At 43.1% G+C, this 19,311-nt stretch overlaps 2 protein-coding genes across 2 annotated transcripts; one reads left to right on the forward strand and one right to left on the reverse strand.

Moving 5' to 3' along the window:
• The first annotated feature begins 3,273 nt into the window (after positions 1–3,273).
• On the forward strand, positions 3,274–10,685 carry cthrc1a (collagen triple helix repeat containing 1a). Its single transcript, XM_076300974.1, has 4 exons — positions 3,274–3,512; positions 6,757–6,975; positions 8,144–8,360; positions 9,425–10,685. The coding sequence occupies exons 1-4, from the start codon at positions 3,414–3,416 to the stop codon at positions 9,565–9,567; spliced, it is 678 nt and encodes a 225-aa protein (XP_076157089.1). The 5' UTR covers positions 3,274–3,413; the 3' UTR covers positions 9,568–10,685.
• Positions 10,686–11,436: 751 nt separating this feature from the next.
• On the reverse strand, positions 11,437–17,174 carry slc25a32a (solute carrier family 25 member 32a). The gene is made up of 7 exons (XM_076301908.1): positions 16,702–17,174; positions 16,220–16,370; positions 15,572–15,657; positions 14,680–14,834; positions 14,008–14,121; positions 13,173–13,318; positions 11,437–12,991 (listed from the first exon to the last, which is right to left on the reverse strand). The coding sequence occupies exons 1-7, from the start codon at positions 16,907–16,909 to the stop codon at positions 12,865–12,867; spliced, it is 987 nt and encodes a 328-aa protein (XP_076158023.1). The 5' UTR covers positions 16,910–17,174; the 3' UTR covers positions 11,437–12,864.
• Between the last annotated feature and the right edge of the window lie 2,137 nt (positions 17,175–19,311).

Consider the following 19,311-nt stretch of genomic DNA (forward strand, 5'->3'; position numbering starts at 1 on the left):
TTTCATTCTCTCTCCTATGTGTTATATGTCTTATGTAGTCATATTCCACCTTTTACAATCCATCTCCCCCTTCTTCTTCTTGCTCTCTCTCTCTTTCTTTCTTTCTCTCGGCGTGTTCTGCAGTGGCAGTAGCCCACTAATTAACTCTGTTGCTGCAGTCGGCGGCGGTGACAACTCCTCCTCTTTGATGTGTGGTGTGAGCACGGCAGTTGCAGGCAGCGCTTCGCAGCAGCCCCTCTGCTGGTAATTGGACATGGCCAGAGGATGTTAATGCATGCCCAGAGCAATGTACTGCGCAGTGCTCGCTCGTCCAGCCCAAAGTTCCAATGGCTGAGTCAGTGACTCCTTTGTCCACTGGGAGCATATGGATCATGTAGGATCCAGAAGCAAGGGTCTCTGAGACAGATACCTGGAGGTAGAGAGATGTAGGGTCTAATTCTGGATTCTCTCAGGTGTGTGTGTGTGTGTGTGTGTGTGTGTGTGTGTGTGTGTGTGTGTGTGTGTGTGTCTGTGTCTGTGTTTGTATACTTTGTTGTTTTCATTTGGTCAGTTTGATTTTAACTCACTCAAGTCACCTAGGAAACTGGTGGCACCAAAAGAATTCACACATTGTGTAAAACCAGGGCCCTTTGACAAGAAATGTGTTTAATCTAGTGCTGCATAAAGCACACAATGATCGAGCATAGCTTTCTTCTCACATTAATTAATTCACTGTCGAATGAACACCAACTTCATTACAGTGATAAGGCTTTTGTACACTATACAATGGCAACACCCAATGTTTTTTTGTTTTTTTTAAATCTGTTTCAAAATGAAACAGCACATAATTCCAGCACATAATTGGTCCCAGGAACCAAAACACTTGTTCCTTTCAGGATTATAAATATTAAATAGAGGAATTACTGTTGTGGGTGTCTGTGTTGTCACAAACAAAAGAAAATAACAATTTGTGAAGAATTAATTTATTTACCAGCTGAAATATGTAAGTGCTTGGAGCTTCCCATTTGAATGGGCCTCTTTATCTTCTAAACAGATGTCCACAAGGATGCGTCTGCCTTGAGGTAGCCTATAAAATGTCAGATCAGTATTCATTTAATAATTAATGCACAGAGTAAAAAGTAATACACACAGTCCTCACCTTCATAAATCCCCTGTAGTATAAATCTTGAGATTGTTCAAAACTTACCCACAGTCTCTTACAGTAAGTGGACTAGCCAGTGTTCACTTATTGGGCTAACTGATGAACTACCCTGCATGAGTCTATTGACTTATTGACGACCTTGTTATCACAGGACTACAAGAAACAAGCATGCTTCCATTTCTTTTATGACTCACACAACACGTGTGATCCTCTTTGAGTCGATATAAAACAGCTTTGACGTTTACATTGATCGTGTATGTCAGTGCCAGCTTTCGGAATAGCGACATGCAATAGAATAATTACGCCCCCTGCAGGTAAAAGTCTCCCCCCCCTGCAGTTCACTGACTCATTCAAAAGGATTGTGAACCGGTACTGATGCTCAGTCTGTTGGATTTGGAAATGTTCTGAAGTTGTTTTGTCTGGCGATCATTGTTTAGCAGTGTTTATTTGCAAATGTTTGTAACCTTTTAAAATATTTGAAAATATCAAATCTACTTTGAAACTGTTGAACAAATGTATTTCCACTTAGTTCACCATTGTGGTATTTTAATGTATTAATGTATATATTTGTATATCATCTGTATAAATATTAATCCTTTTTATCCATTCCTTTGGCTTTTTGGCCTATTTCGCCAGTCTGTCTAAGCTCATTTGTTTGTCTGTCTTCTTTTCTCTCCACTTATACAATATAATTTGTCTCTACATGGCTTGTTACCAGGGGTGTAGTGATAATCTATGAAACTAGAGGTGGGTAAACTATGAATTCTGTGATCACAGTAAGGTGGACTGTGCCATTCGGTATCAGATTTTTTTAAAAAGGCATTAGAACATGTTTGATGATGGTGGAGGTTATTGTCCAATGTTTGTAAGAATACCAGTGGTATTAAATGGTTCCTAGAGTGTTGATGAGTGTACATATTGTGAATGTGGATAAAACAGTGTGATTTTTACATTTTAAAAGTTACAATTGGTGAATAAACTCTTTTGAGAGGTGGATAAACTGTAATAAGAGGTGGATAAACTATATTTCTGAAATTTCAGAGGTGGGTAAACTGTGTTTACTTGCGTTTAGCCTCCACTACATCCCTGCTTGTTACCTAATGCAGTGCCATCCTCAATTGACAGTGTAACGTAGGGCAGCCTCATTGCGTAACAGAGTTCCCCATTAAACTGAGCCCACTTCTATCTCCTTGCTGTTTTCATTTGGATGGAGTGGAGCCCATTAGGTCTGCATACTTAGAATAAGCTACTCTAAGGTCAAAGAGCTAAATTTACTGAGTCATGAAACCATGAGACCAACTTCCTTGTATCAACATAACCTCTGGTTGTTCTAATTAAGGAGTGAATAGCAGACCTGTTGACTTACAGGGGCCTCATTTATAGGCTATGGAAACCTAATGACACTTATATTTATTAACTGTGTTACAGTAAAAGTCCTGTAAATGTAGGTGGATGTTGCTGTCTGTACTTTTCATTGTATTTATAGTGGAACGAATGAAGGAAATGATGATGTTGACGAGGAAATACTCGGCCTCCGGGTGAGAACCTCAAAGAGTTTGTTTTTCTCCCCCACACTGGCCTCCATGGTGCCCTCTGAGGTCAGGCCAGGGAAATGAAAATACACACAGAATGTGTGAATGGCTGTTCTGTTCCACTGGTGGCCAGCCCTTAATGGGTGTCAGTCATCTTATATAAACCTGTGAAAGCTCTGGGTGTTTACATCAAATTGCTGTGCCATCCAGACCACAATGAGTCTAAGGTCCAATCTATAATGAAAAATGTTTGCTGAAGCCCACTCATATCAGCCATCCTTAACAATTTGTATGGGCCATCCAAAATCTACAAAAAGCATGACAAAGATGCAGAACATTTACTGTCATCTTTTTAAATCATTATATCCCATTTTCTACAATTGGCCACCATAGCCTTTTAATGTTAATGATCTATATCTTGTACCACTTTGTTGATTTTTTTTACAGCCAAGTAGTATACCATGTGTGCCAAGTACCACGTTTCTTTCCAAAACTACAATTTTATAGTTAAGAGCTTCCTTTGACTTATCAAACATGCAAGCCATGTCTCAAAGCCAAATCAGAGGAAGTGAGTTTGGCAGGAGTGGGGTGAGAGCGGACGATAGAATCCGGAATTCCCTGGGGATTTCTGTGGATTCACAAGTAGGAAACTACCTCAGAGCGCACATTTTGGTTCCACTCTTGCAAACTCCACGGAGGCGCGCACACACCACGGACCTCTTCAGCACTTTTCCACAAGTATGGGGTCCATGCAAGTGGTGTTCTGGGCTTTGTTCGTTTTTCATGTCTGCGGATCACAGAAAGTTAAACGACAAAAGGAGACAGAGTTCGTGGACAAGGTAAGTGGTACTTGTATCTAATTAGTCAAACAAATGACATAGCCTACTTTTAAAGTCGGTTTTACCTGTCCCGTCATTAAAGCCCTATAGCCTCCTTTGTTTAGAAATTCACACTGAATTCAGTAACAGCCTAACAGGTAACATCTTGTCTTTTTAAAATGTCTAATCCCATTATCTACGGCATGTATAACTGTTGCCAGATGCCAGCAGTTATTGATTGCGAGGTTGCGGGTATACCGCTGCGCTGGTTATTTTATTCGACAGCAGTGACGGCCAAATCGGGTAACCCGTGATTGCTATCTTACTGAGTAGGCCTATGCAATTTGCTTAATGAGGAGTTGAGTGTTAGGTTTAATTTTCCTGTCCTTCATTGACCCCCTCATAATCCAACTGTAAGTCTTAAAACGTCATGGACCATGCAACAATATATTCAAAAAATGATGGGCAGTAGCAGTCATTCAAACTGGATTCGCCACAACATAAAGAATGTAAAATGTAAGATGTTAATTAATATGGGAGAAATTAATATAAAATGCTCGCACGCCATTTTTCACCAAGTCCGGCAATTCTTTTCTCACAGTAGGCTCAAAAAATGCTTACATCATGCCTCGCAAGATATGATATTGTGGAACTGTTTGAATTGTATTCCTTCCAAGACCCTGCTGGCATGTCTTCAACGGTGTCTGTCTGCTAACCTTCCATCGGCCCTGCGCAGATTGCATTAGATGCCATGCGTGGAAGTCGAGATTCTTTCAAGATCAGTCCATGAAGAGAATGGAATCCATGTGCTTTGGATATCACCTAGCATCTGCGAGATGAGTCCAAACATGTGTGGAGAGTTTTTGGTTATGATTTTTTCTTAAAAAGGGGGTTGGGGGTTTAGTCTGACAGTGCTAGGGCCTTTGAAGTGCCTCCACACACAGGGTGCTGTGTGCAGAAGAGGCTTCCTGAATGAAAGAAAAAAGAAAAGAAAGGCAGCTGTGCATCATGGAGAAGGAACAGGGGCTTCTTTCATGGCTTCAGAGGAGGTCTCCTACTCTTGACAGCTAAGCCAGATGAACGTTTCCTCTTTGGGTCACGCTACCGGTAGAGACGTCTGGACGTGGAGGTTGGCCTGAGGTGTTGAAAGATACATAACTTCGGTTTGGTGCAAACCTACATTAACTAAAACCATTATGTGCAGTCCAGGAGAGCTCAATTTAATCTGAAGCGTGGGTTGGTTTGCTAATCCTATGCGTTTTTGCTTCACAACCCCTTGCTGTTGCAGTATGCTCAAATCAAATCTGATACTGGCAGTAGCAGCATAGTATTTAAAAAAAAAAAAAAAAAAAAATATTGCACATCCATGATCCAGTTGCTTTACTCAAACCAAGTGGGTCATTTGTAAAAAAGAAAAAAAGGTTTACGCAAACAAGCCTGTGGTGTGACTTGGGGCTAATGGTGATGTGGACTGAGTCAGCAACTCCACCAGCATGGCCACCACCACCTTTAGCTTCCATCGGAGAAGATTGCTCAGCGCCATTGGAGGTTTCGTGTCTATCCACAAAGCAATCTCTACAGACCACCGAGAGCACACAAAGCCACAAAAATGTGTGAAATGAGAAAGCACAATGTCGGGAAAGGGAGTGATGAAAGTTTCATGAGGCTTGTGCCAAGCGTACCGCAACGAGATTCATTTGGCTTCGACAGATTGTGTTCACTCTGTGGAAATCAACACTGCTTGTTGCGCTGTGTGAACTATCAAAGTATTTCAGCCTTTTAACTTACTGTAAAGAATTATATTACTGCCCATGAGACAAAGATGGCGAAAATGGTTCAATATCTTTCCTCAGGAGGTGGAACTGGAACGGCACATAAATTGAAGATGAAAACTCCTGTCGTTCTTCACTTCCAATTTAAGTAGGCCTACATAATAATTACTCATGATTATGGGTTTTGTACAGTAGGCTATGAACATTTAACCGTTACATGTTACAGTCACAACTTTATCATTAAGACTTTCTTCTTTTTCCCCAAAAGCTTTTTCCTTTTAGGCACTGTACAGTATTACATCACTGTGCGGCTCAGTGGCAGAGTCAGGCACCACGTGAGAGAGCTGGTCTTGGCAGCCGGTTGAGAATTCTAAAACTGATGTGGTGGCGCATGGCTGAATTTCAGCGCACGCCTTTTTTCATGTCCTTTGAAATTCGGTCTGGAATTACGGCATTGTATAAGCTTTTCCATCCCTTGTGCAGGACCAAGAGATTAAGACTCTGGCTTTATCCAGATGTCTCTCCACCCTCACTCTCTGGCTTCCCAAACATTCAATTATGAATGGTTTTTACTTTATTTTGAAAATGTTTTCAATTCATTTCTTTTATAATACCAGCATAATAGTGGGATTCATTTCAATGATCTTGAAACAATTTATTGACTAAAACTATCTAAAATTCTTTATTCAGTCTGTCCAAGGTTGAGCATTACGATTACGATTAGGGCTTTCCCTTGTACAAATTAGATGAAAGCCAACTTCCCCTCTTGTACAAAACAGCCATCAAAGTCTCCTGACTACGCCCCTCAGCCCACTGATTTTTGGCTCTTAATGATGCTCACGCAAGCTCCAGAACTGGTGTGTCAATGTCTACAGTGCTGGGAAGTGGTCAGGGGATTTCACCAGCTGGTCAGTCAGCGTGTGAATCAGAGCAGGCCTGCCTCGTTCCGTTTCAACAAATATGAACAACGACAAACTTGCACCGTCACTGTGCTCTTTAAACCACAGGCGGACTTGGGGCTGAATCAGGAGTGTTCTTGGAGAGTCCTGACACAGCTGTTTTGAGATGAGTGATGCTCAAAAACAGGAAGTGAACAAAAAACAGGTTTACGTAGGCTAACCAAGACAAAAACAAAATGATATGGTTCGTGTGAAGGTCACACATCACAGAAGGAAGCTGTTTGTGCTCCTCCTTTTACACAAAATGCAAATGATGAATCAAAATAAGCCATCCAGCTACAGAACTGGTTCCTAATCAACCACTGAATTCCTAAAGCGAACAACATGTTTTGAGCAAAGTATCATCAGAACATTCAAAGTACACTATGCATTAATCACACAAACACAACCCCCTTTAGATATATTAAGTTACATTTTAGTGTCTGTTTGCATGTTATCGAGATCAACAACTGTAATGTATACTGTGTACATATGATACTGTGATATATCTTATCCTGAGAAGGACTTGACATGCTGCTTTTATTTCTATTTTAGTATGGCACGTGTCTCCAGGGCCCTCCTGGTAACCAGGGGAGGGATGGTAACCCAGGGGTGAATGGCATCCCCGGCACCCCAGGTATCCCTGGACGCGATGGATTGAAAGGAGAGAAGGGCGAGTGTGTGAGCGAGAGGTTTGAGGATCCGTGGAGGCTAAACTTCAAGCAGTGTGCCTGGAACTCGCTGAACTATGGCATTGACCTGGGAAAAATTGCTGTGAGTAGCGAACACAACAAACAAACACACGGACGAACAAACAAAGAAGGGACAAATTGTTTCAGTACAAGTAAATCCCTGTCCAAATCCTTTGTCTGTACGTGCCCTTCCAAAATGAACATCTATAGACATACTGTGTTGCTAAGGAGTTTTAAAGAATATCTCATAAAACAGCATGGCAGTAAATAAAGAATGTATTCAGTCTCCATGAATAGGATATGACTAATAGTCTGTATGTACGGTATAAAGGCTGTTTCTACCACTGTGAGTCCAATAGCAATCACAGCTGTGTTTTTATTACTTTAATGGGAATTTTATGACACATCAACCATATGAATGAACCATTGTGGAGACAAGTCCTGAAAGACGAAGTACTCGAAATTGGATCGCAAATGCACAGTTTGTGTGCGAGAGGGGAAATGTGTTGGCATTCTACAGTAATCTCACATTTCATTCAAACACAACGAAACCAATTATTTAAAGAAAAGAACTATAATTTCTAATACATCATACTTCTAATACTACTTTGCCCAAGTAGTTTCTATGAATAATAATTAAGGGAGCATGAAGGACAGAAAGAAAACAACTCATGCAGTGCGAACTGTTGAAGTGATTTATATTTTCACATACATTTTCAAAAATTTCAGAGTCCATATGGCATTCCATAAAGCAGACATCAGAGCATGGCACGTCACGAGAATAACCTGAGTCAGGTCCTGGACTCAAGTGGGTTAAAGCTGCAGTTGGCAAGTCTGACAGATTGAGGGGACTTAGCCAAAATTTTGAATGTTTACAACTCTCACGCCCCTCCCCCACTACCACCGAGCATCCTCTCTTCGAATTTGTGCTCGTCAGTGTGCACCAGACTACACCAGACTTTGATTGACAGTCAGATCTCACACAGCCCTGCTCTGATTGGACCAGAAGAACCGGGAGCTGTGGATTTTTGCAAAACAAATACCAGGCTCTAGGTGGAGGTAGAAATGCTGTTTAAAAAAAAAAAAAAAAAGAAAACCGGCTGCTTTATGTTGTTCTGTCGGAGCATAGTGTCGGTTTCAGTGAATATGATCAAAAAAATCTTGCCAACTGCAGCTTTAAGTAGTCGTGGGATGACCTGTGGGATGCTGTGTGTCGTCTGACCATCTGTCACGGTGTGTGCCCCCTGCAGGATTGCACGTTCACCAAGCTACGTTCGGACAGTGCCCTGCGCGTGCTGTTCAGCGGCTCGCTGCGGCTCAAGTGCAGGTCGGCTTGCTGCCAGCGCTGGTACTTCACCTTCAATGGAGCCGAGTGCGCTGGACCGCTGCCCATTGAGTCCATTATCTACCTGGACCAGGGCAGCCCGGAGCTCAACTCTACCATTAACATACACCGGACGTCAGCAGGTATCTCTAACAAGAGACAAAGGCATTTTACTCATTCCGTTTGCATTGAAAGCTTATCCTCCTGAGAGATTGTTTTGCAGCACACAGTTGCATACTAATGCATAAACACACACTGGTCGATTATGAATAAATTTAGCATAAGAGATACATAGCTGGCATTAAAATCAGCCTTTCTTTCTCAGCACACACATTTGAATTGGCCATGAGCTGGTCCAGGGTATGGATGAAAATATTAGCCTTCCAAAATTATGAGTTGTTTTTTTGTCATCCACAGACATTCAGTTTCTCCATGGCACATTCTTTTTTAGCTTGTTTTGGCATATCACTATAATTCCATAAAAATGTGGCTGAAGTGAAACTATTCCAAAACAAAGCTGGAGATCTCTTTGTTATTGAAACCACTGTGCAAAATATATTTGATAACATTACTGTATGAAGGGGAGAAACCCATTCAGTTTGGGCCACAGTGGACAGTAGATGGCTTTCTCAATTCATTATCTGCATGGAAATCCAGCAAAAAACTATAACATCAAGGAATGAGATGTCGTCTTGTGTGCTTGAACCCTGGTACAATACAGAAAACAATAGATACATCACAAAGTTCTAGAACAAACAGCCGAATGAGCTTTGCGGCAGCAACAGGGCTGAGCATGGACACCAGAAATAGATTCATTTGCGGCTTTGAAAAAAAATGTCCATCCCTTTTGCCAAAAGGTCCACGTCCCTGACCTCCCTGATGCCTCACCATGGGGGTTATGAGCGCCACATCCTGCAATTATCCTCCAGCCCCAGGGGTATTTTAGAGCTCAAGGTGGTTTTTAGACCATAGCAGGTCACGGCACTTTCTCTCAGCAATTAACACACATCAGGGGTTGACCATTTCATCACTGCATACAGGAAAGGAGGAAAGTAAGAGAACACAGACAGAGAAAGTGACACAGTATGATACACAAGAGAACGGCAAATGTTTCATTCACGTTTGCCTTCAGTATATTTAGTAGTTGATCTATTTGTTTGTGTGTTTGTTGATTTATTTGTTTGTTTGTTGGTTTGTTGTCTTGCAGTGGAAGGGCTTTGTGAGGGGATCCCTGCCGGCTTGGTGGATGTGGGAATTTGGGTGGGCACGTGTGCAGATTATCCGAAAGGAGACGCATCGACTGGGTGGAACTCCGTCTCTAGGGTGATCATCGAGGAGCTTCCCAAATGATCCTGTCATTCCTCCACAAGTCCCTCTCACTGTCTGTGACTGTTAAGTTACAGACAGCGAGATGAGAGAGCTTAAACACCAACCAGTCTACCGACTATATTCCAAGCTTTTCTACTTTCATGTAGAAAGGAAACTGCATTAAAGTACCTCTATAATCAGACCAAACTCACCCAATTTTAGTACACCACAATTTCCCCATTAAGAACCTCTTAAACCAAATTGTAGCCTGACTCAGCTTTGCACAGGAGACACTACGTCTCTGACTCCACGTCTCTAGGGACTAGTGGCACTTATCGCCTCCAGTCTCCTGGCAACAGAATTTGCATTTTAATTTTCAAATAGTAATAAATAGAACTATTAATGCCCTCCAGTTTCAACACTCCTGGTGTCACTGATGGCAGTCTTAGCATTGATGCCTGACCATGACAGGTCTGCTTTTCTTAAGCCTTACTGTATATCAGACTAGTCTTATGTCAGATATTTAGTCGTTTACTTTTTGTAAGGAAAGTTGAGCCACCGGAAGGGGTACCAGTGTGCCACATCTCAATGTATCTGTATATATGACTGTTCGGTCCAAATGGAACTGTGTAACACATGGTTCTGTTCTGTGTAATCCGCTGGGGAGAGGGTACAGGAACACCTCCAGGGAGAGTGGCCCTTCATGAAGGAGGGAGGAGGCGGATCTGTTTTCTTTACTCCATCCAACAGCGACTTTTATGGTGCTCAGTGATGTTTGCATGGTTTAGACAAGTGGTTGCATTGTTTTCTTTTTTCTCCTTTTTTTCTATATCTTTTGAATAGGGCGACTGTTGTCGGCACTATGCAGGGGTATGCAGTAATCCATGTTTTTTTATGGGGCTTTCATTGGTTCACAGTGTTTATATCATGTCCTTAAAATTGCATGAAGGAACAAAAAAGTGAAATGAATACAACGTTAATTGTGTTTGTCTTACTTGCTGGAGGACCCGTGTTTGTCCCAACCTCTTCATTTTGTTCAGCTTGAACCGGTGACCTCTAAATCCCTGCATATGTTTAACATTCCTCCGTGACCATTGTCAAAATGTTATTATAGTATTTATATGTACAGCTTTAGAAAATAAAGCCCTTTTTTTACACAACCATGACTTTTGCCTATTGAATTTGTCTTTCTACAAAAACTTTACAGTGTAGTTTTCACAAACACAGAAAGGTGTCATGTTTATCCCTGATTAATACATGAGGCAGATGATAACTTTAGCTGTTCACACATCATAAAAATGTAGCGCACATACTCTTAACCCCCCCATCCGTTGTGCAAAAGGAGACACTACCAGACATCGAAGGTGGGACAGACATACTTGGTATCCTGTGTGACTAATGCAGGGAATGTTTCATCGAGTCCGGGAGGGTGTGCTGAGTGCTTTAACAGCTGCTGTTTAGACATATGTAGAAGTACAGATACTTCACAGCCACATTAATCAAGGCACATGGCCAGTCTTAAAGGCACAGAACCTAAATCAACACTGGAAATGAGAGTCAATGACAGTTCAGCACAAGCAAAATCAACTCCATGAAGAATGATAATATAAACCCTAGAAAGAATTTGTTTTTCTACATTCTTTATGAACCAGGTCCTGTGCACTCAAAGGCATTGACACAGTTTCTGACCAGTGGTTTGAAGGTTAAAATACCTTTGGTTCCATGAATTAGACTAATACAAAGTATGCCAGTAATACTGTTTCTGTTCAGAAGGCTTAGCAGTTATGCATAAGAAAACATTCTGTTATGAATAATGAATGAAAATGGGTGATACAACACTTTACAAAGTTAAAATACACTTTAAGCATAAAAATCACACAATGTTGTTTCCATTCAATGTCTTTAGAGCAGTTTCATCTTTAATATAATACTTCTTTATTGTGAAAAAAGTTGGACTTCAGGGATATTTTTATATCCTGGCAACATCATTACGATAAGCCTCTATTTCATTAGACAGACGAGGGAGGAAGCCAACATGGCTTTTAATTTGTGCACAAGTCTAGACACACATAAACATTTCCAATCCAAGGACAAGACTGCACCCTAGTGGTGACAAAGACATCTAGCATATGGACTTACTGTACGCTGATAATTAGAAAAATGTCATAAGCAATACTATTCGCACCGTGTCAATGAAAACATAAGATGTGATTTTTTCCACTTTTTCCATGAATATGTCCTATATAGTTTTTAGAGAGACACTTTCTTTTCAAAACTATCTGAAACATAGGATTCATGATCGTTCCCCGCCCCCTGAGCAACTCTTCCTAAGACTCCTCATTTTTGGTTCATACCTATACATTCTTTTTCTTTCAGTCTCTCTTTCAGTCTTTTTTTCTCTCCTCTCCATGTGACCGTGTTTCTCCATGTGTCTTTCCTTAAGGGACGTCCAGGCTGGACTGTCTGAGCCCAGCAAACTCAGCAATGGAAAGTTGCTGACGTCATCTCCTCCCTCCGCAAAGCATGAGAGGGTAGATGGGTTTGTCCACCCCTCCCCCTCGTCTCTCTTATAGGAGTCAAGTGCTTCAAATATACAGCAGTCGGGACAGTCTAATGTGGCACTCCCTCTCCCTCACACAAGTACAAGCACAAGCACGCGGGTTTAAGTTTTCCACCCGGAGAGAAAGGTCAGCGTGCGAAAAAAAACAGGACAAACGATGACAATGACCGAGGTGTCAAAACATTATCTTGGTTGTTCTACATGAGAGTTGCAATAGTTGAAAGTGTCACTTCCCCTTAACGTGGCCGTTGGCCCTAGTCCTTTCCTCCATGTTGTGTAACCTTCTCCAACAACTCATAACAGAAACTTCAACACACATTGCTTTCCACATGGTGCTACTCTAATCACTAACCAGCAACAGCAATGGTTTGGGTCGTCCCTCATCAGAGACTGAGGTGGTGTGCTGTCTTCAACCTCCAGTGAAACTATGCTGCGTGATCCCCCAAGAGTTTGTTGTGCATTGAAGTCTCCTGGGGGCCACTTGGAAAACGAACTGGCATTGCTGCCCTGCCTGTTGGCTGTCATCTCCATCCTGTTGGTCCATTTCAGTGTTCCTGAGGTGTGTGTATGGGTGATTTTGTATCAGTGAGCATATGTGTGTGTGTGTGTGTGTGTGTGTGTGTGTGTGTGTGTGTGTGTGTGTGTGTGTGTCGGTGTATGTGTGTGTGTGTGTCGGTGTATAAGTGTATATATGTATGTATGTATTGGTGTGTGAGTGTGCGTATGTATGTGCGTATCGGGGGGGTGTGTGTGTGTGTGTGTACGCGCATGTTTGGGGTTTAATGATACTCCCCCAGCAGCAAGCGAGACACGTTCTCGTACACCAAGAAGGTGATGCAGCAGGCTGGGATGACGCGCACCAGGTTGGGGACCATTCCTTTGTAGAAGCCCTCCACCCCTTCATTGCTGCAAAAGGGAACATCATACACATTCCTGACATGAAACATACTGCATCTAGTGTATATGTATATTCTATATAATCTCAAATGGCTAGCTAGTCCATTCAGTCCTTAAAAACACATATGTTTAAAATGAAATGTTTGGCTAAAAATGTAGAATCAATGGAGTGTCCAGTGCTTATGGCTACCTCCATGTCCTCCTGAGCACGTCCACAAGCCCACTGTAGTTGTTGTGCTGGTCCTGTAGGCGAGCTCGGACAACCTGATACGGGTAAGTTACTGCCACAGCAAATATCTTGGAGATGGCTGCCATGGCAATGTACTCAAGTGGAGACTAGAGAGAGAGGGGGAGGGCGGAGGAGGGAGAGTGGGAGGGAGAGAGGGAGGGAGAGAGAGAGGGAGAGAGAAAGGGAAGGAGGAAGTACCCACCAAGAAAGAATTACTCTCTCTCTCTCTTCAGTGAACAGAACATTCTAACTCGTGCTTTGAATTAAAGAAATGAAGAATGTACTGTTGCTGAAACTAGGTTTTTCCTAATCCATTGCGAACGGACTCTTGTGATCCAGGCGTGATACCCTGCCGCACCTGGCATCCTTATCTTAACTTCATCAGCTTTACTTTGCACAAAATCATGACACACTGAAAACTGCAAGCAGTTGCAACTTTCCAGAACAGCTTCCTCCTTTTCGCTCTATCTCTCATAATGCACGTGTAGGCGTATATTTTATGCCTTTGTTATTTTATGTTTATGAAGAGGAAGTGGTAGTGTAATTTGTATTTCTGTTTTATGCACCCTTGTGAATGAGATTGGTTCCTAGGTAGAGGGTAATCAAGGGTAACAGGAGTTAGAAGTGTGCAGACTTGCTGAATGTGTTCAATGATTAAAAGATTAAATAAAATAATTGTAACTGTAACCGGTCTTCCTTCCAGGCCTCAGCGAGACTGGATAGACACCCACATTTACCTAAAATATTAGGGTTACACATGAGTGAAGACATTTCTGAACCGCATGAATGATCTTACCAGCAAGGCCTCTGAGGGCATCTTCCTGGACTTGTTGTAGTCTCTCTTGAGGCTCTCATAGGTCATGAATTGCAGCGCAGAGTGGGAAGTACCCACCAGACCAGGCAAAAAACCCTGCAGTGACAGTGGACATGAATCAGGAACTGGCCAACCTTACCCCTCATGAACACTGACTAAAAGATCAAACTATCAAGCTCTTTGCACAGAGAAAAAATCCATTCACGGTGATATTATCATGTATATCAGAAGAAAAAAAACCAAGAAGATAGCATTAAGAGACAACATACGTTTACCATTACAGTTAGGTGTTGAGAGATGTGAACTGAATTAAAAAAAAGAAGTGTAGCAAGTGCTGCATGTGCTTTTGGGATGCATATTTTCCAATACAATATTTATGCCAAAGTGTTGCTAGCTCTGCTAAAGCAAATGTAATGAGGCCCTCTGGTGGCAAACCATAACAATATCATCTGGAGCAGAAACAAGCTATCGCTGCTATGCTGACTGCTATGAAGCCATTGGGACTAGCTCTAAAACTACAGTAAAATAGAGGTATGCAGAGATTTGAATTGAGCTGCAAAGATGTAGTCAAATGCAGTAGGCTATGCTCTACATAGGTGCACCCAAAACAAAGCTAAGCGTTTCAGAGAGGATTAGTTTAGATCCAAAATGTACCCTGTATAATCCTGGGATACCCTCGTGACGGTATATTTTCACGAGGGCGTCCAGCATTCCCTTGTACTGCTTCCGGGATGGGTCTGCATTGTACTGCAGGACCAGCCGGGTCTTTGTCACCCAGACCGGATTGGTCAGGCAAAGCGTCAGCATGCCTGGAAACGCAGGGGAACAGGGAGGGAAGAGGGAGTTCCAACAGCAGCAGGGCACCTTCAAAAACCTTCAAACCAACACTCTAAAGCCAAAAACAAAAAGGGCTCATCTACTGTACAGCACAACCCGGGGGGTTAGTGTTAGGCTTTTTTTTTATTTCTCTCTCCAGGCTAGTGGTTCTAACAAAAATAGAATGTTCCGGAGGCTTTTGGGAGTTCTTGCTCTGGCATAAAGCAGGCAGCAGGTTGGAGAGCTCCTGAAAGCCTCCTCGTCATCTCTGGCCCTTCCACACTGCTCTTTGGTGATGGAGGGGGCATACAGAAATGAGCAAAATCAGAGTCTCTAATATCTTGTGCGTGTGGGCCAGCCAACAAACCAACCTCCGACCCTTCAATTTCGACTCAAATTAAAAATGGAGTGTCCTGAGGGAACTGAAGTTGAAGTTGAACTGAACCGAGGCTCTCAGTACCCCTGCTGCAGCTTGTCCTCTCGTTTCCTTGCACCAAACGTGCTTCCCAAACAGCTGCAGCCAGAGTGCTGAGCAACCCCCGGAGGCCCCAAAGGGTCCAATGGCTGACAGATTATTGCCCAATCATCAAGTGCTTTCCCCTTTCCAAGATATGCCCAACACAACTGCGTCCAACCTCTTGCCACAGATATCAGCTTACACAAACACACACACACACACACACGTTGAGGGGGGCGGGAGTGTTAAGCTAGGTCGCAAACACAAACTGACCTGCTTCGGCTGCGGACACCAGGTGCTCAAAAGCACTAAGTTCAGTCTGGCGGCCCTCCTGGGTGTACGCCTTGATGGCATTGTAACTGTAAACAGAAAAAGACACATAGCTTAGATGACAAACAAACACACACACACACTCTCTCTCTCTCTCTCTCTCTCTCTCTTACTGACATACAGGCACAGTCTGTGAAAAAGGCTATGAACAGTCTTCATACAAATTTACTTCATATAAAATTACTTGGGGGTATCACAGGGAGTATTATATATTTGGATTACAGTCACACTTCAAATACCTAACTGATCAAAAGTATTACAATGCAGTATCAGTATGTATTAGAATCAGCTTGTGCGAGGCTCTGGCGTGCTGCAACTGCTGCATGTTCCTCTTCCCTGTTGTTTTTAGCTTTGTGGTATGGGTGTGTCTTTTTCAAAAGGGGCTAGCTGTAGCCCTAGCAATAGCCTGGGCTTTTGTGCTGCACTGCATAGCTCCTCACTTAACGAAGTTGCACAATGCACACTCATAGTCTTGTGCCATTTGGCATTGTGGGCCCTGCCCTGTCTGGCATGCACAAACACGAATGTGACAATAAATTCACCCACGCACACGACGCACACCAACAACAACAACAATAACAACACACTCACAATAGGAAGTAAAGGCCCCAGGACGCCCCTGCGCCCCAGATGTTTGGGGTCACTCCTTGGTAGAGACCCCGAATCCCCTCCAGCTGCCAGATGCTTCTCATGCAGTGCACCATTCCATCATACTGGGGTCTCATCTGCAACCCGTCACTCACTACAAGGCAGCACAAAGAGGGGAGGCCGTGTAGGGGGTAGGGTGAACAGACAGAAGGACAAGAAGCACCGTTAAAGCCCTGAGTCATGCCAACTACAGGCTAAACACTAATCGCCATTCACGTCTGTCATGGTTGCAGGGCACTCAAGTATGCGCCATCTGCCCTGACGTTGCTTGGTAGGATATCTGTTTTTTTGGCTCAGTGCAAATACCAAATGTAGGTCACCTAGAAATAAAGTAGCTGAAGCGCTCTCTGCAACGACCAGCTAGCTATACACCAAACAGAATGCTGTGCAGCGCAACTCATTAGTTTTTATAAACAACGCGTTACCTGCAAAGCGTATTTTCACCAGATCCAGGGGATGAAGCACCATTGTCGAGATTACTCCCCCGCTCAGTCCGGCTGCCAAATTCTCATATTTGATGTGGCTAAAAAGACGCAGGAGGTTTGCAGTTAAGGAGAAAGTTGACCCAGAAGAATCCGGGGAGACAGGGATCGCTGCGGCTGCAGTCTGGCGCTGTCTCGAAATGGTACTCATGCTTGTTTACTTGCAAGTCGGCCACAGTCAGTGGCAGCAGCGAGACGACACTAAAAACGCACGGCGCAGCGAAGTATAATTTATGGGTGCAGACAGCGCACTACTAACCCAGAATTTACTGTAATCAGGTGACTCGTAACCTGCCATAAATGTTACAGCCATCGAGACACCGATCAATAACGGAGACAGTACTTCGTGTGACCTCCACCAGTGCGTTCTTCGTATGTAACATAGGATAAGCGATCATGCAGAGAAGACGTTAGAGAGGATCAGCGCAGCGCAGCAACTTTGCATTGACGCAGATATTTTAACTATTGAGATGTGCCCGTATATGGGCCTCGCTCCTCACAGGGACACGGTATATGATATACAGATCGGTGAAATGTACACGCCTCCCCACGTTTTTGACCTCATTGAAATGACCCACAATGCATTGGCCTTTAAGCGCTCCAGAGTGAAGGGGGGCTGTTTACTGGGCTGCGATTGGTTAATAAAATCTTAACTGCGATGAGCTCAACACTTCTTTCTCTTCTCGTTAAGGATGAGCAGTAGCGAGCGGTAGTGCGTAGTGTTGCTTTAGTGAGTCAGCAGATTACTTGTTCTATCTATCTATCTATCTATCTATCTATCTATCTATCTATCTATCTATCCATCTATCTATCTATCTGTCTGTCTGTCTGTCTGTTTGTCTGCCTGTGCATAGCTCCTTGATTTTTACTACACAATTCTCTGTCGTATCACATATTTAAATGCACAAAATTAATTTCAAAATAATCTTTGTTGGAATAATAAAAAATGGTTGTTGCCAGTCTTTCAGAGGTTGTGGTGTATTCAGTTCTAAAGGCTTGTACACATGACATTAAGATTTACTTTAGGCCTAAATCATTACAGTCTCTTTTGGAGGAATGTGGAAAACATTCAATTCCAGTAATACCCTTCGCATAGCTATCTCAAACACTATCATATTCAGTTCAGGTAAAGATAACAAAGTAGACGTCTGCTCTGGTTGGATTGAGCAATGTACCTTTCAGTCAACATCTGGGTGAAGGTAATATGTCGATATAGGTCTAAGGCAAAAAGAGGGTAACAATGAAATACTTTGGAACGAGAATGTGGTCACAGCCTGGAGTCATATCAGCCAACATGAAACATGCCCTGCATGTGGCCTGCATGACACAGGGTGAAAAGACATGGAGTGCCGCCTAAATAAACACACACACACACACACACACACACACATCACGTCACGTCATGATAAAGTCCTATTTCTGTAAGTGAGTGTTTAGAGTTGTGATGGCTGTGGGGGAAAAAACACTGCCTCTGAATCTGGATGTGCGGGTTCTGACAGACCTGTAACGCCTTTCTGAGGGGAGTAACTGAAAGTGTTTGTGGCCTGGGTGAGAGGAGACCTTGATTATGTTTTTGCTCTGCTGAGGTAACGGGATGAGGCAATGCTGTCAATTGTGGGCAGAGAGCAGAGCAGCCAATGTTTTTTTTCTGCAGAGTGGATGACCCTCTGCAGGGATTTTTCTCTGTGCCACAGTGCAGTTTGCATATTCTCTGCAGTACGTCAGTATGCTCTCTATGGCAGAGCGATAAAAGGCCACCAGCAGTGCCTCCCTTTGGTTGTTTCTATTTAGCAGTCTCAGGAAGTAGAGACGCTGCTATGCCCAATCTCAACCCTGTAGTGTGTCTCATTACCCTCTACTATATGACCGACGACTGTGGTGTCATCTGCGAATTTAATGATGGTGTTGGTTGGATGAGCTGGGGAACAGTCGCTGGTGCACAGGGAGTATAGCAGAGGACTGAGAACACACCCCTGCGGTACTCCTGTGCTGAGTGTGATGGTGGAAGAAAGGTGGGGGCCCAGTCAAACAACTTCTAAGCGGTTGGTGAGGAAATCACTTATCCAAGTACAGATGGGGGTGGAGGCCCAGGTGAAGCAGCTTGTTGATGAGGATGTCCAGGATGATGGTGTTGAATGCAGAGCTGTAATCCACAAAGAGCATCCTCATACCATAGGTGTTGGGGTGTTCCAGGTTGTTTATCGCCGCATCGTGCGTCGTTATGGTGCACCTCCGTGGACCTGTTTCACTGGTATGCAAACTGATGGGGGTCGAAAGAGGCTGGGAGGCTAGATTTTATGCACCGTAGTACCAGTTTCTCCAGGCATTTCATGACAAATGGTGTCAATGCAACTGGTATCACGAGAGAGAGAGAGAGAGGAATGCATTCCATCCCATGCCTTGCCCATAAACTGCCTAAAAATTAAAGATGATGTCTTGAAGCGATAACATTACATTATTTTTCTCTTTAGCCATTTCATTCTTCATTGGTGAACAAAGATCAGGTGATGTTGAGTAATTCTGAAAGTACCCATCACCTATGTACAGTTCAGT

This window comes from Alosa pseudoharengus, unplaced genomic scaffold (genome assembly GCF_046254945.1).
Source record: "Alosa pseudoharengus isolate Yale_2024_CS ecotype anadromous, Long Island Sound unplaced genomic scaffold, YU_APseudo_1.1 YU_APseudo_1.1_scf_23, whole genome shotgun sequence".
Taxonomy (NCBI): domain Eukaryota; kingdom Metazoa; phylum Chordata; class Actinopteri; order Clupeiformes; family Clupeidae; genus Alosa; species Alosa pseudoharengus.